This window comes from Uranotaenia lowii, chromosome 3 (assembly GCF_029784155.1).
Source record: "Uranotaenia lowii strain MFRU-FL chromosome 3, ASM2978415v1, whole genome shotgun sequence".
NCBI lineage: Eukaryota > Metazoa > Arthropoda > Insecta > Diptera > Culicidae > Uranotaenia > Uranotaenia lowii.
Window position 1 is genome coordinate 223173563 of NC_073693.1, and position 25281 is coordinate 223198843.

General features: G+C 35.7%; 1 protein-coding gene across 1 annotated transcript in view; it reads right to left on the reverse strand.

Annotated features, from left to right (window-relative positions):
- The window catches only part of LOC129753567 (40S ribosomal protein S25), a 458367-nt gene extending 445600 nt beyond the window's left edge, over positions 1–12767 (reverse strand). The window contains exon 1 of the mRNA XM_055749404.1: positions 12763–12767. Coding sequence (XP_055605379.1) covers positions 12763–12765 — 3 coding nt within the window. The 5' untranslated portion in view covers positions 12766–12767. The remainder of the gene's footprint in view (positions 1–12762) is intronic.
- Positions 12768–25281: the final 12514 nt, after the last annotated feature.

Genomic DNA, 25281 nt, shown 5'->3' on the forward strand with positions numbered 1-25281 from the left:
TCATTTTCGGATTCAGGGCCCGATTTTACATTAAAAATGTTGGTCAGTTAATCATGTTCACGATTTTTTTTAAAATTTTGTAAACTAGTGTTATTGAAGAAAAAACGATTTTTTCACCGATCTTGTTGATCATTGTTTTATTTTAACTCTAGGGGTAGGGATGTTAAAATCGACGCCCTAAGGCATTGTATAAATTTCTCCACAGTTAAACGTCAAAACACTGGGTGGATTGCACACATTCAATGAGCCACTAATAGTTGATACAAAAAATTAATAAAACAGCCAAAATGTATGTATTTTTTAAGTTTTTTCAAAACTATTTCAAAATCTATTATTTTGTACGAAAAAAAAAACATGTGCGGGTAAAATGGTCACGGGGGGGAGTTCACGCAAATAACTCGGAATTGAAAATATCTTTTTGTGTGTGGTCACTTCAAGTGCACAGCAAGAGACTGATCACGACCAGACATTCCCGGTGCATGTTCCGTATACCCAATGGAACCAGATTCTGAGTAATACAAAAGAAAACATCATGCGACCACTCTAAATACTCGGAAATCTAAAACTAGGGATCAAGTTCTGTAAACTTTATTTGTTATGTCCAGACATGTCCCAGGTAACCTTAAACTCAATAGAGTAACGTTTTCCTGACATTAGCTCGTGGCATCTGGAAAGTTTAAATGAAAATAAACACTGTCCATTTTACCACCCTCCATGGGGTGTCCATTTTACCCGCACTATATGTTTTTTTGAAAACAGTTAAATTCAACAAAAAAAAAATGATTAAAAAAACACTTACCTTAGATGATATCTGTTGATAAGTACTCTGAGCAAAGATGTTTGTACAAAAAACTCGGCGGAAAGGCGTTTAACACTTTAATTAACGTTAGTTGTTGTAGGCCGAAAACAACATCACCACCTGGAAAGTGCACGTGTGTTTTGTTTTTGTTTATTATTTTCAGTCTTTGACAGCTCCGTGTTCCTTAGGGTGTCTCTAATAGCCTCTAGTGATTCTGTGATAGGGTGGCCATAAAGTTTGCACTGCTTTATAAAGAAATAAGTAAGATTTAAGGGGGAGTCCATTTTACCACCCCTGTCCATTTTACCCACACTTACCCTACTCAAGCTGTATTTAAAAAGAAACTTTATGATACTTTTTAAAATGATTCTTAGCAACCAATTCCGGAATTCAATTGACAGTTTTTTCACTAATGTGGATGCGAATTCAAAACTGTTACATGTGATCAACTCGCACAATTGATTGCTATCCGGATGTACTAAACTCAAATAAGTAAAAGCCACACTGAAAGATTCGTGTCCCTAAATGACTTTTGAACAGTGAATCAAATTGCTTGATTTTTTGTCTTAAAAACAACAAAGACGACAAATGATTTGGTCTTAATTTTGTTAACCAAATGCCTCAAAATGAAGGAATATTGAATGAGAAGTGAGGAATGAGAAGGAAGAAACGATAAGTGATAGTTGAGAAATGAAAAGTGTGACTTGTGACATGAGAAGTGAGACGTGACAAACGAGACATGAGAAGTAAGAAATGAAAATTGCGAAGCGAGACATGATAAGTGAGACATGAAAAGTGAGACGTGATAATTGAGGAGTAAAAAGTAAGACATGAAAAGTGAGACATGAGAAGTGAGAAGTGAAAAGTGAAAAGTGAGGAGTTTGAAGTAAGAAGCGAAAAGTGAGAATTGAGATTCTCACGTTTTACATCTTTTTTCTCTCGTCTCACGTCTCACTTTTTACTTCTGACTACTCACTTCTCACGGCTGATTTCTCATGTCTCAATTTCCAACTTTTATTTCTCATGTCTGACTTCTCATTTCTCACTTCCCTTCACATAGAGGCCAAGAGCTTTCCTCCAATAAGTCGCAAGTTATGATCTTATAACTTGGCATATTTCGTTACGGAACGAACCGGCTAAAATGACCATGGCCACGACTTGGTGTTCTCGAATCGCTTCTCATATCGATTCCCTTTGTGTTGAGGTCAAGAGCTTTTTTGCATAACGCCGCTAGCCATGAGCCGTATTTGCGGAACCGCTTACCCTTACACATATTTTTCAATAGCAACAACCAAATGTTATTGTTGTCGATACAAGATAGAAAACGACGTAGGAATTTGAGTGTTTATAATTTATGTGGCTAATGTCAAATTTCAACAAATGTTTACTTAAGTTTATTGCCTGTTTCACCCACAAATCAGACTCTACTCCAATAATGAACTTCCTTGAAGGTGGAATTATCGGTATAAGGTTCTATGAAGGACCGGCTTTAAAAAGCTTTCTATAATACAAGCGCGATAGGTTGTATGTGAATCGAATGCAGCTGTGTAGTTCTATTTTTAATTTGTTCATAAGATAAGGTGAGCATCGATCATCTTGTTCAAGAAAACCAAAATTGTAGAACAACTGGTGCATGAGCAAATTAAAAAAAAATCCGCACTCTATGCGTTCATCGACTCGCCCTGATGCGTCACGTCCTAAGCGTGGTTGTCGAACGGAGTCACGGCTCACAGTAGTTAGTCCTTCTGGTTCACCGTCACTATCCGGTCGGTATAGAGGCAGACTTTCGGTTGGCGTTCGGAAGAGTCGATGATCATCATCAAAGGCGTCGTTCATCGACGTTGGCGTCGTCATTGCCATCGTCATTCGTAATGATTAGCACCACTGATGCTCGTTTGAGTGCATCAGTATGCATTTTTATTTCAAATTGTCTGCGCATCCATATCCCAATTTGATTTGATGGGGTTCGCGGAATTGTTTCATCATACTTTCTTATATATTCACCACGGTAATGATAGGAACAAGTGAAACAGATGAGCTTAGAAGAAAAACCGGGGTATCGTTGCCGATCTTAATGAGATTAGAGCTTCGCGTAAGATCGTTTTGGGCCTTGAAGCAATTGCATCAATACTTGCGTTTTGAATTTGTTTCTAAATTGAAAGACTAACTACAGGGTACCAGTTTTGTTTAGAGTAAATGCGACCACCACAACTGTTTAGTAGTGTTTAGAGATACTTGGTATAACATAGGTATAAAAGTACTTTTATCTCAAAAACTTAAATTTTTGGTATACAAAATATCTTTCTCAAAAATGTGTAGCATCAACATATCGATCTTTAAACGAAGGGGAGAGTGGGGTATTGTGAGCCACTTTTATGCTCCATAACTTTTTTATTAAATAAGATTTTGACTATCAACGTTTTCGGCGGATTTTAGAATCAAAATCGTTTTTTACCAGTTGACCAACTTTTCGAGCAACTTTGACTACCGCTCATCTTCAGTGAGCACTAAAATTTGATTTTTAACACTGAATTTTCATTTAGTTTACAATTTAAAAAAAAAACTCTACAATCTTATGGCCTTCTTCTATACTTATTAGATTCGGGACATTTTGTTTTGATTTTTTTTCTATTTGTATGTTAATGTTTGTGATAATTTTTTAAATCTTGGTTATCCTATATTTTTAGTGTGATAACTTTATTCCCTGTTTACAAAAGAAATGGTACCTATGCTTTTTGTGCGAATGTGGACTTAAAGAATTAAAGTCTAGGTATCAAGTCAAAAAGTTGAAATAAAATATAGGCTTTAATGCGAGAATTACAGCGAGAACTACTTTTTACATTAAAATTAGCGGCGACAAAAATATAGTCAGTGGGTAGATAGACTCTGGTAATTTTAAGACAGCTTTTGACTCTGTAATAAAAAATATCACTTACACTAACATAAAAATGTAAAAGAAAATCGAAACAAAATGTCCCGAATCTAATAAGTATAGACGAAGGCCAGTAAATTGTACCCAGCAAACATCTTTGTAGCTATATTCTTATGTTGTTTTGGTATACGTTCCATGTACATTATAGAAAGATCGTATGAAAGTTAAAAAAAAAAACAGCATTTACATAACAAAGAGTATTTCTTTTTTAAGTGACGTAAACTACACCAATTGGGCCTTATCCGACACCTTATTTGTGCCTATCGGAAAAATGCAAGAGATCGCGAGATTTTCCTCTCATAGCCTTCAAATCGTTGCCAGCGACAATGTTTTCCAGTTCTTTCATTGGTCAGTATAACTCAATTCCCATCTGATTTTTTGCATCTGGATGCAATGCTAGTAGCAGAAAGAACTTAACGATGATTTTCTCACTTGAAGCTCGCGTGGAAGCAAAATCATTTCAAAATTTAAAGCATGGCGGGCTTTCTATAATATTCGATATGAACTGACTGCAGACGACAATTAATACGATCTTTTCACTAAAGCATGGATCATCTTAAATACGGACGCATTTAAACGGGTCTATCTGAAGGTATGTGAACGAAATAAGAATGTTTTTTTTTGTTTCGATCACAATCATTTTACCATCTTTATGGCATTCGCGACTATATTAACGTTGCAGTTGACGGATCGTTATTGAAAAACAATCCGGTACAACTGTGTTCGATGTTTACTCTCGGGCTCGAACTCACGATCATCGGCTCAGGAGACAACAGACTTGCCAACTGAGCTATATCACAAGCCCCTGAAATAAAAATGGGTTGTACTCAAAATGTAGATTTTTTATTGCACTTTGAAAGAAAAATAATAAAAAATCATTCAGTTTTGGTTTTGATGAAATTTCGAACTTTTCGTCGAATACCAGTCATTCTAGTTGGACACCCTATTCACTGACCTCATCGGCCATTTTGTTCCACAATCTTTTCATCTCTGTTGCATCCCGAGTCGTCCTACCATTCTTCCTCATCTTCTGCATGACAATTGCCTAATATTTTTCGATAGGGCGGAATTGCGGGCAGTTGGGTTGATGTCCTTTTCGACAAAATCCACCCGTTGTCCCGATACCACTGTAGTACCTCTTTGCTGTGGTGGCAGCTTGCCAAATCTGGCCAAAACTTTACTGGTCCTTTGTGAGATCTAATGTACAGAAGAATACATTTTCTCAGGCACTCCTCCTTGTACATCTTGGAGTCCATGGTCTTGTTTGTCATAAAAACCGGGGTTTTTCGTTCGCAGCTGCAAATACCTAGCCAGAACAAACACTTTCTTGCCAACTTATTGGCAAAAACGAATTTGAACTTGCCGGGAACATAATCCCAACCAGTAGACTGAGGCGATTTGGGTCATTTTGGAATTTCTCAAACCCTGGGGTCTAAAAAGCTTCGTCTTGGTCTAAAACTCATTTATGATTTTTGGCAAAATTTTTAAGTAACGTTTACATGAGTAAATTTGGACTTTTAGGTTTGTATGGGAAAATTGAATATCTTGTATTGAAAAATCCACATAATGTTTGTTTGTCTATTGAATTTATTGTTAATCAATGTGAAAAGACATACCCCTGTTAAACAGCTAATAACTTTTTTGACTAATAAGATACGAAGTTTTAGTCTTTGACAAAGTTGTTCAGCGGAAAATTTCCTTCAGGAAATTTATAAATTGGCATAAAAACCATTAGCTGGGTTGGTTCCACAGACGAAACAAAAATGATGTGGATTTTTCAGTACAAAATATTCAATTTTCCGTTACAAACCTAAAAGTCCAAATTTACTCATGTAAACATTACTTAAAAATTTTGCAAAAAAACATGGATAAATTTTAGACCAAGACGAAGCTTTTTATACCCCAGGGTTTGAGAAATTCCAAAATGACCCCAAATCGACTCAGTCTACCCAACCAGTGGCTTTATAAAATGTGTGACCAGGAAGTGCCCAAAATCCATCTCTACGCACGTTTCGTCATCCATGAGGATGCATACTTCGTTAGAACCTTGTTGTTGAACCTTTGGCTACTACATTCTGGTTCAATGTTCAGTTTGGTTGCTTACTGGCCCGCACCGTTTGGCATTGAATTTCTTGGCGATTTCATAGGCCGACTGCCCTGGGTTAGCTTTGATCGGTCTCAACACCTTCAAATCCAGTTTCCGATCCTTAGTTTCACTATGACGCCTGGTATGAACCTGCCGATCGATATAATGCTTCCCACGGAAACGTTTGAGAACGCAGCACACGATCGATCTGACCATTTTTGACGATTTCTTGATTTTTAAACCCGACCACGTCGGGTTTTTGACGTGGGTGTCTAAAATTAATTTTATTCTCTCGGCTTCCGTCACGTGTAACTTTTTTGAAAAAGAAACCAAATCGTTAGGAAATTTTCAGCACTGATAGAAGAAACATTCAAAAACAAAGTACTGTCAAAACATTCTAGATCCAACAACTAGGAGCGCTTTAGTAAACATTTTTTAGCAGATTTTGCAAAAATAAACATGATAGGATTTTTCGAAATCAAAAATACAATTTTAAATTTGTTTTTGAATTTTGATGAAAAAATTATTTTTTCAATTCTTTTATCTTGATTTTTGTTGAGTAATTTCTGTGTTTTGACAAAATATGCCCGGATATTGCCCGGATTTTTCGTCTCGATTTAGAAATGAAATGCCCGGATTTTACCAGGTTTTTTTTTATAATAAAAATGCCCGGATTGTCCGGCCCTGATACGTGCTGAAAAAATTCTGGCAACCTTAATTTAAACGATGTACACAAAACAAATACATCGTGTAGTGTAATTTAAGAAACTTCTGTGTGACATCGTATCAAGTAGTCAATGTTTTCCTCAATTGACTTTCAAATTGTATCCATTTCAAAAAGTACGAAACGGATTACGGACCTCAGCTGTATTTGTTTGTCTTATAAGTACTACCAAAAATAAATTAAAATGTACGCAAACCTGAGTTGGTCCGTGGCGTAGGGGTTCTCCAACCTGCTTTACCAGGTAAGTACGCTGCTCTTGACTGCCTTTTTCCGGCATCAGAACCGCTTGATTTCATCAACATCTTCTATCAGAATTTCGGTGGTATCAATTCCTGCGTGACTGATTATCCGCTCGCTACTTCATGTTCCTGCTACGATATTATCACCTTCACCGAAACATGGTTGAACGATCACACTCTCTCCAACCAGATCTTTGGACCAGATTATTCAGTGTTCCGCTGCGATCGAAGTCCCCGTAACAGCTAAATCACCACAGGTGGTGGGATGTGTGGCTACAGGGCCGGACCACAGCAGGATTATCCGGTTGACTAAACCGTTCATACCTGAACGGGCCTTCCAAGAGGCCGTGCACCATTTTGTTGCCTGTGTATACTCACGTCTGGTCTGGGCGAGCGATAGGGGAGAAGGAGGACCAGTGCGAGAAAAGTGCTCAAATGTAGAATGCTTTCGAATATGTCGGAAAAAGGGATGGGCGATTATGTTGGCTGACGAGGGGATACCTGCTGGCAGAGTGGCTTACTAACATATTTCACACAGGGTGTTACTCGCCGTAAGGCCCAAATTCAGAGCTTTGCTAATCGATGATGAATCTTGGCATAATCTTGAGATGGTGTGGTCCCGTATCGAACTCGGCGACCGGAAGCTTTACGTTGGCGTACTATATTTGGTTACATTAAATATCTCTAGATTGTGTACCCCCGCTACTCACACCCTTCTACTTCGACTATGAGCACGCCGATTTCGATATCATTTTTCGCGTACTAGCTACCATAGACAGGGAATCCGAGCTCGAACTAACAAACCCTAACGCTGCAGTCGAAACTTTCTCTCACATCCTCAACTACGTAATCGACCGTCATGTGCCGAAACGCACCGCCAATACTAATCCTCGGACTCCATGGGCTACAGCAGCTTTACGACATCTGAAAGCGACAAAAAGGCGTGCCCTTCGAAATTACAACAAGCACAAATCTCCGCATATTTAGGAAGAATATCGCAAACTCAACTCCGCCTTTAAAAAGCTTGTCAACGTAGCTTTCAAAATCATCTTAGTCGAAGTCAGCAAAATCTCAAGACTAGCCAAAAATCCTTCCTTGAATCACGTCAAGAATCAGCGGAATGAACCTGGAACACCGTCCGGATTGTTCCTGGATGGCATCACTACGAACTCTGACTCCGGAATCTGCGATCTCTTTGCCAATAAATTCTCGAGCATCTTTGATACATCTTCAATAACCGACGATCAACTGAATTGTGCCATCAGGAGTGTATAACCACTGGGTTTTTACTTTAAACGGTATTACAGTCGAGGAAACAACCATCTCTAAAGCAGCCACTAAGCTCAAAAACTCCTTCACTACACGCCCAGGTGAGATGCCAGCTACCTTCCTAAAGCGTTTTATGCCTTTTTTGCTGACTCCTATCTGGCTTATCTTCCAAGCTTCGCTTGACCAGGCCACCTTCCCCTCACTGTGGAAAGAAGCTTACATGTTCCTGGTTCATAGAAAGGGAGATAGGAAAGATGTCCATAATTACCGAGGAATTTCAGCTTTGTTTGCTATAGCCAAACATTTCGAATTGGTGGTTTTAGATCCCATTTTCATGTTCTGCAAGCATAACTTCTCCAACGACCGCATGGATTTATGCCTCAACGCTCAACTACAACAAATTTTTGACCTTTACCTCGTTTGTACATGAAAGTTTTGCAAAGAAATCTTAAACTGGTGTCATCTTTACCGATCTGTTTGCCGCAATCGAAAAGGTGAACCATGATAATTGCCATCGGAAAGCTCGTGTTTAGGATTTTGTAGATCTCTTATTGGCTGGTTCCGCAGTTTTTTAACTGAACGTAAATTGATTGTTCGTACGGGTAACTGTTTTTCCAGGCAGTTCTCAGCTTCATCAGGCGTGCCTCAGGGAAGTCATTTAGGGCCGTTAGTATTCCTAATCTACTTCAATGACGTGCTGCAACTTTCGATGGACAAAATTCGCTAAAAAAATGGCCAGTTCAACCTCTTTGCCTCCTGGTGTGATGCCAATCGCTTACCTTTAAACCGTAGTGAATGCGCAGTAAATGCGCATAACATTTTCCCACAAACGACGCCCGTTTATTTCCTTGGAAACGATGCAATCTCTCGAGCTCAACACGTGAAAGATCTTGGTGTGATTCTTGACGTGCGGCTGGATTTTAAGAATCACACCAACTAAATCGTTGACAAGGCCTCCAGAAGCCTGGGTCTTCTTTTCCGCATGACGAAGGACTTTAAGGACATTTACTGCCTGAAGAGTCTTTACTGTAGTCTGGTTCGATCGATCCTTGATATGCTTCCGAGGTTTGATGCCCAATGGTGCCCAATGGGCACTGCTCATATTATCAAAACGGTTTTGATCGCATCGAAGCCATCCAACGACGTTTTTAAGGTATGTCCTTCGACACTTAAACTGGCAAGACCCTTTTCGACTTCCCAGCTACGAAAGCCGTTGCCGCCTGATCGACATCGACACGCTGCAAGCCCGAAGGACTGCCACTCGTGCGTCTTTCGTCGCTGAACTGCTTTCATCCAAAATCGTCTCTCCTGCACTTTTGGAAGTTCTTCCACTTAGCGTCCGACCTCGTGGTTTGAGGAATCTGAATCATCAGCTCTTCGTTCCTGTTAGACTTAACAATTACGGGCCAACTGTATGTAGATAATCCACCATGGGTGCACGGATTCACCGCAGTTTTGCCAACTTATGCACTGAAATGCATTCTTCAGATCATGAGTTTGGCTAATCTTCAATGCAAATCACCACATACCCGATTCGAACCCAAAAGATTTCATGCCGATACCAGGAATCGAACCCAGTACGCCTGGCATTCCAAAACCAGACTCGCGCCAGTCTATCCGCTAGACCACATCGGCGGTTTATCCCTGTAATATACTGAAGAACTGAGATTTTGTAGAGACTATAGTAGGATGTCCTATGAAAATGATAAATAAGTAAACAAGAAAGAACTAAAATTTGAGTTTTGAAAATCGGTTCATTGAAAAATGAGATACAGCGATGCAAAGCAAACGTTGTAGAGATCTTTTAGTAAGATTTTTTTCTATCGGAAGATTAGACTTTTTGGTCAACACTTTCATTGGACCCCAAAGCATTCAGCGTGGAGATCTGTGGAGGGATGGCGTACAGCCGGTCTCCGCTAAACATATCTCCTTATGTGCTGCACTTCCCTTCCTCCTATCGACTACATGGACTTGGCCGGCGTCGTTATTGGTTCATTTTAAAGTAGGAGATTCTCAAAAGTGTACAGTGAGATTGTGATGCTTGTTCCCATCACCTTTCATTTGGCTCATTGTACAACATTGATTATCTCGAACCAATCACGGAGTGCAACCATTATGCAATTGGCCATGGGGCCGCAAGTGGACCGTAGTTGATAGCAAGCTCAAGCTCAAACTCAACACTTTCATTGGACCCCAAAATATTGGGGTTCAATGAATGTTGGAAAGGTGTATATTTGCCAATTCCAAAAATCAATAAAACTCTTAAATATAACAAAGCCGTCAGATGTTATACAATTTTCAGAAATCAAATGTTTTTTTTTGATTTTTTTTTCATCAGGAAAAAAATCTGATAACCTGAAAAAACATATTGCCTTTATTTTGAAATATCGAAAAACTACAATAAGTAATCTACAGAAATATTCTAATATCAACAAATTTGGTCAACATTTGCAGCCAAGGGAACGCCAACAAACTATAAGTCAAATTCCTCCATATTTTGCGAACATCTTAGGAGGGTTAAACTTGTTAAATAAAAGAAGCGTATTATGCGTGAGCGAGCCAACAACGTATGGGAATATATGTTTACGCAGAGCAACGACGATGACAGTTGAATTGAGATTTTTTTTCAAATCTCAATACACATTTGAGATATTAGGAGGGCCAAGCTTCCCTATGGCCCACGATACCCCACTTTCCCCTAGTATTTCACACAGCTGATAACTCGATTGGTTTCGTAAAGTATACTTGAACTTTTAGATACTCATTTGTTTTCCTTTTTACTAATTGGTGCTATCTCGATCAGAAGAGAAAAACAAAATTATATCAAGATGAGATATTTTTATATCTTTTTTTTTCATATCAAAATGATATAGAATTTAGTACTCGTAGGATGATAAAATATCTCGAATTATATCAAAGACCAAGACAAAAATATTAACATAATTTTTTATTCTCTGAATTTTTAACTAATCTAAGAATAATCTTAAATATTGGCAGAAAATCACCAGAACGAGGGATTCAATCATTATCACCAAACAGCATGTTTCCAGAGGCAGAGTGCTGATTTTAATATTCATAACAAATTTGCTCTGCTAACTGGGAGTTGACTTTTCTCACTTTCTCAGACAAAAATCTCGCCCTGGAAAGCTCGATTTCCGTTTGCTAGTTCCCTACATTCGGCGGATGCATTATGTACCAACCATACATGTTCCATACATAAATTGTGTTGTGCTCCTTCCTGGTGTGAGTTCAGCCGGGAGCAATGCAGCATTTAGAGCAACAACACAAAAAAACCTTCTAAATAAAAAACGAAATTAAGATTGGCACAATAAAGCAAAATTAGCGATACGGAAAAGAATGAAGGAGTAAAAAAAACTTCATATATATACGACGACGACGAGGCGGAAACCATCATTATGATCATCGCCATCATCACCCTCTCATCGTCATTGGACAGGCGTCATTAGCATCATGGACATGAGAGAGCAACATAATATGTACGTAGCATACAGGCAGACGATCGTTTACTGAACCAACCTAATTTGTGAGCGAAAAAATCATGGGGGAAACACAGAGTTTTCTACGGTTCAAAAGCAAGAGAAGGGCCACTGGAATAATATCCGTCTGATTTGTTATCTAGATTGTACCGTAGATTATACCGATCCGTAACCGTAGATTACTTTATCGTTTTACTAAAGTTTTTTTTTCAAATTTAACACACTTGTTTTTAGCCAATACGTTAATTTGTGTACTTCAATTGAGGCCCTTGGAGGCTAAAGGATAAAAGCTAGCTTAGCTTGGTAAAGGGCGAACACGAAATCATTGCGATACATTCAACAGGGCATAACTTTTTTAACAATGGGTAAAAATCAACCAAATTTTGCACACTTTCTCATTGATGTGTATTGTTTACATGCTGTCAAACTCGAAGTCGTTTTTTTTCGATTCAACGTCAGTGAAAGTGAACTAACGCAAGCCGAGAAAACAAATTCTTTCCAAACACCTGAAATTTTCCAACAAAATATGGCTGCTTTGTGATGGAAGACTAATCATATATAAAAGCCGATTCTAAGCAAATTCCGGGGTTGGAGTTTTTTACCGGCAAGAGAAAGTTCGATGTGGATGACAAATTTAAGAAGAAGAAAATGTCGAAGCTCGCTTCCAAATATCTCATTTGGCAGGCTATGGGCAACGGGATGAATCATCCAACCGGATGAAAATCCCCAAAAAAAAGTTTGGCAGGCTATGAGCTCTTGCTGAGAAACTGGTACCGGATTACACTGTAAAGACTTTGATGGAGCACATCGAGCGAAAATGCGTTAAATTTTGCACCCAATGTTCCATCCACTAATTTTTCTTTTGATTTTGGAAGTAAATGTATGCAGAAAACTACCCTGAAATTTTGATTTGATTCTAAACATTATAAGAAAATTTGCATGACATTTTCGGTGTCGCAATAATTTCGTGTTCGCTTTAGACTACTCACAGCCACAATAAATCATTGAACCATTGAAATGCAATCTGAAAAATGGTTCAAAGTCGAAAATTTATTATCTGTTCTGTAAACTTTTTGATGATGTTTTTTTTATCTGTATCGTTATTCAAACAAATGGATTTAAAATTCCATGATCGCGGGCATGGCTCAGTAGAACAAATTTCACATTGTCAATTATAAATGTCAAACTTTGCTGTAACTAAAAATTGTTGATGCTTCATATTGGCATCATTGTGTTCTCCAAGCTCTCGAAAAGCGAAGTGTTAGGGTCTCATTTCAACAAAAATTTGATATCACTTTGCTTTTCAAGTATGAAAATTCGAGCTTCTTTTTGTGCTGTGTACTACCTTATCTATGTCAAGCAAAAAATTCAAATTTTGCAAAAACAAAAACTATACCAAAAATACACAATCAATAAGGAAAATGATTTCTAACCTAAGATTATCATACAAACTCAAAACATAATATATTTTACTGATAAAATAAATTAAAATTTTCAAAACAAATCAGAATGAATGTTTCAAATCAATGCTATTTTATTCAAAATGATATTCCTTATTCTGAACCGGAAATTTGCTTGAAATATATACAAAGCAGGCTATTTTTCAAATTTGAAATCAATATTTCCGAAATACTAGAAAAAGAATGCAAATCAAAATTTCGAATAAAGCTTCGAAATTAAGAATTAATGCAAAGAAATAGAATTCATAAAAAAAACAACAAATTTTAAAAACAAATCGGAATAATCAAATTAATGTGTGAAGTGTTGAAAATTAACAATGATTAAAAATTGTTGGAAAAATGATAATGATTTTTATTCATTACTAGCTGACAGCGGGTGGCTACACAGGAAGGTTACACAGGAAGGTGTGCTTTGCTACACCTTCCTAAAATCAATAAACTGCTAAAAATAGTATTACTTTAAATTGATTTTCGATATTGTGAAATGAGATCTTTCACATTAAATTATTATGTGAATACAAAGTATCTGAATTTGTTTTCCAATAATGGTTTTAAATTTGATATTTTATTTCTAGACCTTTCCTTCTTCCCTTTTCTCCTCTTGAAGAAGGAAAGGTTTAGCATCTTAAAAAAAATCTCTCATGTAAAATATGGTTTCTAAAGCTTGAAAAGTTTTAAAAACTATGCGATAAAACCTCCCCCTTTCTCGACTGTGTACTGTATGGAATCTCTCCTTAAAAAAAATAGAAACGTTCTCGACAGACTCGAATACTTTTTCTTTCAAATTTGGTTCCATTTGTTGGATATATTCTCAAGTTTGCGGAGCTCCTTTTCCACTCTCTCATCCCCACTGAAAGATAAAAAGGGTTTTTTAATGACCGTAGAATCATTTCTTGTACCCTAATTCTCTTCACTGTAGGTTTTTTTTTAATTTATTTTATGCGCTCTTATACTTATGACACCTCTCTTCTCTTTCCTATCCCTTATCCATACGAAAAAGTTTGTGGGAGCCTCCTTCCCCCTTATAGGAAGGAGGGACGGGTACTGAACTATCAATGAAACATTCAACGTACCGAAATACACTCTCATGCAAAATTTTGTTGCGTTTACATGAGCAGTTCTCGAGTTAAGAAAACTTATAACATTTATTTGAAAGGCCCCCTCCCCCCTTCCAGGGATAGGGAGGGACCCCAATCCATTATAGGAACCTTCCCCAGCCTCCAATATCCTCATCTGCCAAGTTTCACGCAAATCGGTTTAGTAGTTTTCGAGTCTATAGGGAACAGACAGACAGACAGACAGACAGACAGACAGACAGACAGACAGACAGACAGACAGACAGACAGAAATCCAATTTTGTAAATAAAGATTTATCTTGTTTTATTTTTCTTTTCTTCATTTTCAATTGAACGATTGATTCAAAAATTCGTCCGTAGTATCATAAATTAAAAAAAACGAAATCACGATTTGAAATAAAAAAAAATCAATTTGAACCTAGCAAATTTTATTCAATAGTTGAAAATTAAATTTTATTTGATAAAAAAAAAGTTCATCCGTGATTCAACAAAAGTTAAGTATGTGGTGAAAATGCTTTTTAAAAATTTCTACCCGCTCATTTTCAACCCTTGTAATTTGCTTCTAATTTTCTCCTATAAATCTATAATTTTCAATTCTTGAAATGTTCTCACTATGAGAACATAACATTCACCGATAAGGCCTTAAAAATTAATTTAAAACAAAAAAATATTTAATTTTATGTCAACACTGCCAGTGATCAAATTCCAAGATAAAATCCTTTTCTAAAGGCTAATTTGTTTTTCACATATTTATATTACAACATGTTCAATTATACTGACAAGTTACAGTTGGGAAATGAACTATAAGAAACTGATAAAATAAAAATAAAAATAATTCCAAATTTGTAAATATTGAAAGCACAAAGATGATACAGATAAATTTAAGATTGCGCATTAAAATTAAAATTTTAAGTTGCTACTTTGAATTATTTTTCGAATTTTCTAGAGATAAATTAAAACTCATAATCGATTAAAAAACATGATTGAATATAATAAAAATTAAAAAAACGTTTATAGATTTTTAATCGAAAGTTTTATATTTTTAAACATCAATCTTGGGACCTGGACATAAAAATTTTTAATACTTTATTGCTATCTCAAAGGAACATTAATAATTTATTTGGTGGATTTAAGCGTGCTTAAATCGAACCTTTTGTCTATCACCTTGTGTTATCACCAAAAGTTCATAAGCTTTAAAATTTATCAGTTTTACGTGAAATCAATCATTGATAACTGATGAAATAACAAATCTACGCTAAAGAAAAAATCTGATTCTGAATTTGTTTATTATACCTATTTAATTCAATTATGATGATGTTTTTAAATTTTTGATATTTCAAAGATGATGATGCATGATCATAAAAAGTTTAATTCTACAGTTTTTAGAAATTTAAATCCCTAAAACCCCCGCACGGCCGTGGGTCCCAGAGGTTTCCGAGAAGCTGCAGCAGTGGATAGGGTTCTGAAGAGCGAAGTGAAAATTATGATGAACCAATGTGAAAAAGACTTTCAATGAAAGATTTGTTATCCCAAAAAAATTTTGTCTTAGCGAAATAAATAACATTTTCTCTGAAATGATTTTTTTATTTAGAGATAACTAAAGAAATTGAATCAGAATACTAAATAGTAAACAAAACATGTTTGATTCGCCGTTTTTTGCCGATAATTCAGTGCTTTTTTAATTTACATCACCTTTAAATCATCTTTACAAACTAAATTTAATAGGCGTGTAATGCTTAACTCACACAAAAAAAATCCGTCATATATGATGCTTCTTCTTATTTACATCATATGTGATGTAATTTACAGATTTTTTTCGAAGTTTGTAAATCAAGTATTTAGTGAAAGTTGCGTGTTAAAACTCAACAAAAAATGTGTGTATATTTGTTTTTATTTGTTTCATAAGTTTTATTGCAATACTTGTTGTTTTATTTTTTTATTTTTGCAGAATACTCAACAAATAAGCGAACGAACATTTTTTATTGCACAAAAAGTGCATTATATTTTTTGCAATAATTGATCATTTTTTATGAGATCAAAAACAGCTCAATTTGTCTTGTTCATCTCGTGAAATATTCAAAAATGGTAAGGAAATCTACATAGGAAGTGGAAATTCAAATCAAGCATTGGTAGATTGAGTTCAGCCAAACGGAAAAATGTTTTGCAAATTGATTCAAAAATGTGTTTGATGAAGGAGGACTCGATGGCATTTCGATTCAGTCGTGAGATTGCAACACACACGATTTCTGCCATCATCATCTGGCTTCTATTTCCGGATAAACATTTCCAAGAATTGGGAGATACCATATATTAAGGGAAGGAAAATCGAAAAATAGCTTTCGCATGCCTTTGAACCATCGTCAACATTATGCCAAGTGGGTACCATGTCCATTCCTGCCCTCTTGAGCGGACATATTGGCAGTGGCATTGCATTACATACATTCCGAGTCTCTGACTGAAGACCGAAGAAAATGTGTCTGTCTGCCGATCCACGATCCGGTCTTGTGAATGAAGATTATGACCGGAAAATACTGTTAGCTTTTGCTTCAAGTTCACGAATCTCAGTGCCAAGTTGAGTGCAGTGCAGGAAGCAAAAAAAAACCCGTTGTTCTAACGTCGTCGTCTGCAAATCTCCTCCCCGCACATTAGGACGAGCTCCAATGCTGAAGCCCGTTCTTTCGTTGGATGCTGTGGATGCATCATCATCTGATGCCATTGCAATGGCAACCAGTTTATAGACACAACAACCAGCTGGCAAATGGCAAACGCTCTGATGCCCCTCTTGCCCGCAGACAATTCTCTCGACTAGATTCATGGACTTCTTCGGCGTGGTTCGTTTGGGGAGAAAAAAACGTGGAAAAAGTTGCAGCTTGCGAAAGCTCCTTTCACCAAGGCAATCGGGACGACCTATCGATGGCTAGCTTTTCAAACGGTTTTTCTAACGATAACTGTACTTGTTTTCCCAATTTGGAAAACAACGCAATCGAACATTTCGAAATGTCATTATCAGTGGGAAGCTGTTTAGCAAGTTTGGTTTGCTGGAAATGACAGTTCATGTCTTGTGAAATTTGGAAAAATGTTATTACATCCAGAGGGTTATGCAAAATGATAGAGCTGATGATGATTATTACATGAAGTTTTGCTGTTTTATTAAGTCTTCAATTTTGTCAAACCTATCATCTTGAAAGATACAAGTCAGCGAACCTCCGAAAAAACTGAATAGGAACAACAAACCGACAGGAGACATAAGCTATATTTTTTATAAGCCTCTATCATTTTTTTTAATTGTTCTTTACCACTTTTTAAAACTAGGTGAGTCGAATAGAAGTTCGATGCAGCATTTTTGCAGCACTTGTTTTACTTTTCGTTTATGCCGGAACCAAAAAAAAAATCAACAAAACTATTGTTTTATGTATCAGGCATGCTCAGGTTGATGAAATTTGAAATCTGTTCCATGTAAAACTTTCTTAGAAACTTAAACAAATTGTCTACAATGATCATTTTCAAGAAACAAAATTTGCTACCGACTCACTTTTTAGTGATTTAATCAGAACAATTTGACATTTGAAAGTTTATTTTTCATTTTTTATGTTTTCCAGCGTGGACATAATGGGCTCGTATGCAGTGAAGGGTAAGCCAAATAAAGATAAAAAAATAAACTTCATATGTCGAATACAATCATTACACAGCAAAAAAGTATTGCTTTATTACATCAAATTCCTGCACATAGCTTGAGTCGTGAATGATACTTAATACATCGTCTTGATGTATCCGGCTGTTTGAAATCATTAAATATTTTTTGCACCGCAAAAAACAGAACCAGAGGGCAGAATCGCTTTATTACAAACATAAATAACAAATTAATACCAATTCAGTATAAGTAGTTGAGCAAATTAAAAGAAAGGAGAAATTTTGTTTTACTCCTCGAAATCAACATCTATATATGTACAGTAGGTTTTCGATTTTATCAAATTCACGCTCGACTTAATCACTGATATAGATTCCATTTTATCACGCTTTTTTTTAAATCATTCAGAAACCATTTCCAGGATCTTAGTTTTCTTTCGAAAGCGTAAAGCATCTTTGTTCATGATATTATTCATGGTTTATGCTATGGTATAAAAGTATTCTATAATTTGAAAATGTCATTGAACTGTTTATTTTAGCTGTATAGTTTTTAAAATCGTCATTAGCATTTTTAAATCATTTGTAATAATCGACTTTAGTATTTCTACGTCACGCAAATGCTTGTTATTTGTGCTTGGTTATCCATTTTTTGGTTATACGAATCATATAAAGATGTGGGTGAATTTAAGCCTTTTTGAAAAGAGGTAAGTGTCTATGATTTTTTTTAAATTTGTTTATTTTAAAGGGTGGCGTGCGCAATCCCGATTGAGCAGCCTTTAGTATAGTTTGAATGGATAATTTTGGATAATCAAAATGACATTCTGCTAGGTTTGCCTTAAAATATTTTAAAAAGACTAAAATTTCTGATTATCTACACCTGAAAAAATATGGATGCTAAATTCGAGAAACACACTTTAAAAGTCTGAGTTTAGCAAATTTCAAAACATTTTTCGAATAGGTAAACTTTTCAGTTAATTAAAGATGTGAAGATAAAAATATTGAAATTTGAAATTAGTAGGAGATAATTCTTTGATGCAGTTTTTTTTAAATTCTTTTTCATAATGAACATAAGAGATAACGACTGTTTAATCACTATAAAAACTAAAGAACTCACTTTAATAAGATGTACACTATCAAATTGATGTTCTACATGGTTTTATTTCAATAAAAAAAAATCTTAAAATTGCTATAGACAAGAATAATTTGAACTTAAATCGATCCTTTGTAATATGTATACTTTGATAATTACATCTCATGATCAAAATTTATTGATACAAATCGTTTTCACAACTGAAAACATTAAAAATTAGTTATTGAAGGTATTAAAAATACATTTTTCCAATTTATTTTTAGTTTCGCCTGATTCATTTTATTTGGACCGTGATAAAATCGAAAACCTACTGTATATAAAAACCATTTTTCTATTTACTGAACCGATTTGCGTGAAACTTGGTAGGGAGAGTCTTTGAGGGCCGGGGAAGGTTCCAATAATAGTTTGAGACACCTCCCACCCTCTGGAAGGGGGCCTCTTAAACAAAATAAACATGTTTGAATAACTCGAGAACCGATCATGCAAATGGAACCAAATTTTGTATGGGAGGGTATCTGGATACGAAAAATGTTCCTAAGATGGTTTGGTACCCTTCCTTCCTTTTAACGAGGAAATTGGAAGCGAGGAACCATACAAATTTTCACACAACTCGTGAACTGATCAAGCGAACGGAACCAAAATGGACCTGCGAGAATATATGGGTAGGAAACATATTTTAAAGATGCTTTGTGACTCCTCCCTCTTTCCAGTGTGGGGATAGAAAAGGGGGAGGGGTTCTCCCATACATTTTTTTGCAAAATTCGAGAACTAATCAAGCAAATGGAACCAAATTTTATATGGGTAGAAGAAAGGTACGAGAAAGGTTTCTATGATTATTTGAGACTCCACTTTCTTCGATTGGGGAGATACTAAGGGAGGGGGGGGGGCGGTGGCGGGGTATCTTCCTTACAATACTCACACGAAAACTTATTATTCAAATTCATTAGCAGCGGGTATTTTAGTAGATGTTCTTTCTATGATTGTTTAAGGATTTTTCCTCCTTTCACTGATTCGAAAGGAAGGGGGAATGGGATCTCCCAAATATTTAATTTTAATAGGTCAAGTGCTAATCTAGCAGATGGTTACAAATTGGGTAGAGATTTTAAATACCAGAAATATTTTTAAGATAACGGGATAGGAAAGAGATGAAAAGTGTCATACGTTTGTTTTGATAAATTCAAGAGTTCATCAAATAAAGTTAACTAAATTTTACAGGGGAGAGTACAAGGGTACGAGAAATGATACTAGAGTTAATAAAAAAGCCCTTTCCACCCTCCAGTGGGGAAAGAGAGAGGGAAAAAGAAGTTCCGCACAATTTTTGTTTAAGTTGAGAACTTATCCAACGTATTCTAGTACGGATTTTTTTTTAATTTTTTTTTTAAAGGAGAGATTCCATACAGTAAAGAGCCGGAAATGGGGGAGATTTTATCGCATAGTTTTTAAAACTTTTCAAGTAAGGAAACCATATTTTACATAAAAGGATTTTTTCAAGATTCAAGACCTCTCCTTCTTTCAGAGGTGGAACAAGAAGAAGGAAAATATGTATAGCTCGAAAGCTTATCAAGTAAATGGAACAATATGCGAAATATGATTTTATTCGGATACGAAAAATGTTGTTATGGCAGTTCGTGGACCTTCCCCACACTGTAAGGGAGGAAGAAAAATAAAAGTGAGCTCTTATATCAAATTTAAAACCATTATTGAAAAACAATTTCAGATCAAGTGAAAAAAAATATTTTAGGGAATCTAATCTTCTTTGTTTTCCAATAATAATTTGATGTGAAAGCTCTCATTGTAAAGATTTCAAAACTTTATTTATAGTAAAATTATTTTCACACAGTTTATTGATTTTTAGAAGGTGTAGCAAAGCACACCGGGTCAGCTAGTGGGTAAAAAAATCGAGGTTTTTGAATTGTACTTCCAATAACTCCCGTTATTCGACTTTCAAAAAAACCTAAAAGTGTTTGCAGATATTGAAGGTTTGAGTGATTTTTGAAAAAAAAAACTATGAGTAAGTGAAAATGTCAATATTTGCTCTAACATGACAATGTTATGTGGTGTTGATTGTTTATCAATTCTGTTCAGAAATTTCAAGAACCTAAGGGTTCACCTAAGAGAGACACCACGTTTTTGACCACATCCTGAACTGAAGCAGTTATCGTGCTGGCGCAAGTACGCATGACTTTTCGGTCCAAAGTTTTGTCCACCGGATCCGGTTTCCACACAGTGTTTTTCTGTCCGAGAAGCTGCTTTACTCCATACTTTCGAATCGCATTTCGGACCACTCCCGTGCTAGCTTCTTCAATTTTTGCCAACTGACTCAGCGAAATGTTAGAAATAATACACCATTTACGCGCGATATGTTTTGACTTTTCCGAAATAATGCTTCACATTTTCACGAAAACTTTGAAAACTGGAACTCATGATATAAAGATTTTTAAATTGAACTGTAAACAACAACACACAGCACAAATCAGCTGTTTCAACGTCATCCGGAATGAGCTGGGTTGTATCAAAATCGTGCTTAGACATAAGGGGACACCCTATAGCTTTAATCGAAAGCTTTTTGATTATTGTCTTCAAAAAATTAAGATTTGTCAGATTTTTTATTGCTTTGCCGGAAGTTTGAAAGTATGAACCAAAGATTTAATTTTTCGTTCTCAGTTTGACAACATAACTTTTTTATCCCAGATAAATTTTCTTGACTTTGTTCCGTCAAGAGCTTTCGAACCCTGAATTGCTCATCCGTGTGTATCCAGATTGCCTATTCTCCTTGATTTAACTATTTTTGAAAAAAGAGCGAAATAAGTCTTTCAGGGTAACCTGATCTAAAAGCGATTTAGTTCACTTTCGAAAATCTTCAGTGTGTGGTATTAGATTTTTATAGATTCTTACATAACCGATCGCGGTTCTGGTTCTGGTTTATTTTCATAGTTGGCATGGAATCCCTTAAAAACCTAAATTGTTTTTTCGGAGCATATCCTTTAAGACATTTTCAATTCAAACAACAGACGTCTAAGCTTAACAGGCAATTGCATTATTGTACGTGTGCCGTAATTAGGCTCCACATGTGATCTTGTCATTTCTATCGTTCCTCTGACTGAGGTCTTCTAGGTTCTAGAAAAAGAGTATCCAACTTCGAGACGACGACAATTTTCCTTTTTATATTTATGGCATCGACGCTCGCAGCTCTCGGCTACCGATTGCGCTTAAACACAATAATAATTGCCATTGCTCGTCGCCAAGTGTCATCCTTGTAGCGAAAAAAAGTTCCTGGATGTCTAAACTCCCTAAGGCGACGAATATTTTCCCTTATTCAACAAGCCCATCTGATATGGGCTGGACTAGAAGAAACCCAACGGCAGTTGATAACGAAAAAAAAAACAGCCTAAGCCCTAGACCTAGCCCACCTGCTCAATAAATTATTCAACGATCCCGACTAGGCAACATGAGTCTCCGGGCAAGGGTAGACAGCTGGGACATGCAAGCATTAATTAAGAACCTGAAATGGCTCTCTGCGCTTAAGATGAACTAGCGTACAAAAAGAAAATAAACTCATAAAACATCTTCAACATTAAAAGCTCCCCACAAGTGGCACTTTACGGTTGAGATTCAATGATCTTGAAATTAATATTTTGCTCACCTTTGGGGCTGGGACTGTCTAGTTAAGCAGAAACATTGACCAGTTGATTAATCAATCAGTGGATGGTTTGCTTTTACATAACTGGGCTTTTTGAATATTGAATTTTGCAAAATATTTTATACATGATAATTTAATACGATAGAACAAAACATCGTACACTAGAATTTTTTTTATGAGAAGTATAAAAGAATCACGACACATGTCTGAGATCTTTGGAACGTTTTGCTTTCTAAAGGTAATGTGTCGCCAAAACTTAAGTATAAAAGCTTTAACATAAATCAAAAGCATGAGCAGTACATTTTAAATTACTTTTCAGGGGCTGTAATAAGGGTGACAATAATGGATGTATGAGAAAAATGCGCTCAAAGTTTCGGTTTTTACCTTAAAAAAGCAACAAAAGGAAAACCAATAGAAATCAGAAAAATCGAAATTTTAATTTTGATTCCAAATGACTCAAAAATTCTAAAACGTAGACATCTGGTATTATTTATGTTTTAATTAAACAAATTCAAAATTTGAATTTCAAAATTCATCCATCAAATACTTATTCTACACATTACTGTTCACACTCGTTGGAAAGCTGTAGAACATTCGGTAGCTGAAATAAATGAAGCAATTTGTATCAAACTGCGAACTACTTTTTGCAACGTTTTTGTTTGCTGCGCGTACATATCACCGCACACAGGGGAAAACGATGCGAAAAGGTGATCGAAATTGTTTACGCCAAAACGGAGCGTTTTAGACCCATAGTGTCTTCGGGACATTTACCTACATTTAAAGCACTTTAAAATGAGCTTTTGAAAAAAAAGATTCAATCACCTAGCAGTGAGATAGGAAAAATATTTTTTGTATTTTTCATTTTAGAGCACTTATGGCTTTAGCAAGTTTTTAGATTGTAAAAAATGTAGCAATTTTGTTGAAGACGTCAACATCGTAGAGGCCAACCCGAAAAAGTTAGAAGGGTTCAAAATAAAAAAAAAAAAAATTATCAAAATTTTCAGCATTTTAACGATATCTTTTCAGGCCGAGCTTATTCAAGCAAGATGTTTTTGAAAGAGTTTTGAGTCACTTAAAATCAAACAGTTTTGTGGAACACACTTAATAAAATATTAAGACTGAACCGAGTTAGATCGGAAAAACTAAGAAAAAATAGCTGTTTTCGAACACCTGTATCTTGTAGTTGAATTCGGTTTATTTTTTGGTTGCATTGGAATCAGGCAGGTTTCAACGTTGTAAAAACATGGAGTTTACAATGTTAAGTTGTTTATTTTGTTATAAAGCTACAAAATAAACAACTTAACATTGTAAACTCCATGATTAAAGTTAGCTATTTTCAAGGAATCTACAGAACAAATTCCAAGTTTATTTAAACTGACAATTAGCAACCGTTTTTATTTTGGTGAAACTTTAGCGAAATCATTCTTTCGCTCGCGTATGACGTTTTCAAGCATCCATTGACGAACATTATCATCTATCTTTTCGCGTAGAATACAATAGACTTGACGAATTTATTTCTCGGATAGCTAATTTTAAATGCAAATAAAAATTCCTCTAGATCCCTTGAAAATAGCTAACTTTAATCATTTATAAAGCTACAAAATAAACAACTTAACTTTGTTAACTCCATGTTTTTACAACGTTCAAACCTGCCTGATTCCAATGCAACCAAAAAATAAACCGAACTCAACCGAACTAGAAAGATACAGGTGTTCGAAAACAGCTATTTTTTCTTAGTTTTTCCAATCTAACTCGTTCAGTCTGAATATTTTATTAAGTGTTCCAAAAAACTGTTCGATTTTAAGTGACTCAAAACTCTTTCAAAAACATCTTGCTTGAATAAGCTCGGCCTGAAAAGATATCGTTAAAATACTGAAAATTTTGATAAAAAAATATTTTTTTTATTTTGAACCCTTCTAACTTTTTTGGGTTGGCTTCTACGATGTTGACGTCTTCAACAAAATTGCTAAATTTTTTACAATCTAAAAACTTGTCAAAGCCATAAGTGCTTTAAAATGAAAAATACAAAAAATAATTTTTCTATCTCACTGCTAGGTGATTGAATCATTTTTTTCAAAAACTCATTTTAAAGTGCTTTAAATGTAGGTAAAATGTCCCGAAGACACTATGGGTCTAAAACGCTCCGTTTTGGCGTAAACAATTTTGATCACCTTTTCACATCGTTTTCCCTGTGTGCACCGGGAGAAACAATTGAACTATATAAAAGTCTTACCTCTTTTTTATGAGTATTTCCGCTAGCGTTGCACTAGATGATTTATTTATCGTCGTTGGCGATTTCAACCTGCCAAATTTGAATTGGAATCAGTGGACTTTTTGTAACGACAATGTTTTTCTCTTACCGGAAAGCCTAAACGATTTCGAGTCAATATTTGTTGCTGATCTCACGGCTTCTGGTCTTCTTCAAGTTTATAATACTCCGAACGAAAACAATCGATTTCTCGATCTTGTTTTTGTTAACGAAACCTCCGACTGTCAAATGTCGTTTGCCTAACGGCATCAATGGAACAAGAGGTAAGAATGCTCAAGCAATTAAATTGGAAATTAATTGATGAAAGCGCTGTTTAACATGAACTAAGCAGAATCGAATGGCCAGAAATTCTCATAACGACTGATACTAATGCCAGAAATATGGGCTATTACATTAACGAAATGATTTATACCGCTCAATAATTGAAATCAGTCGGTACTTTTCAAAATATTTGCATTGATGGTATGCCAGGGATAGGCTTTGAAAATTATAATGTGCTGATTTTCTACAAAATGTTATACGAAATTTGTTCTGCCCATGCACCCGTCATAACATTTATCAGTGATAACATTG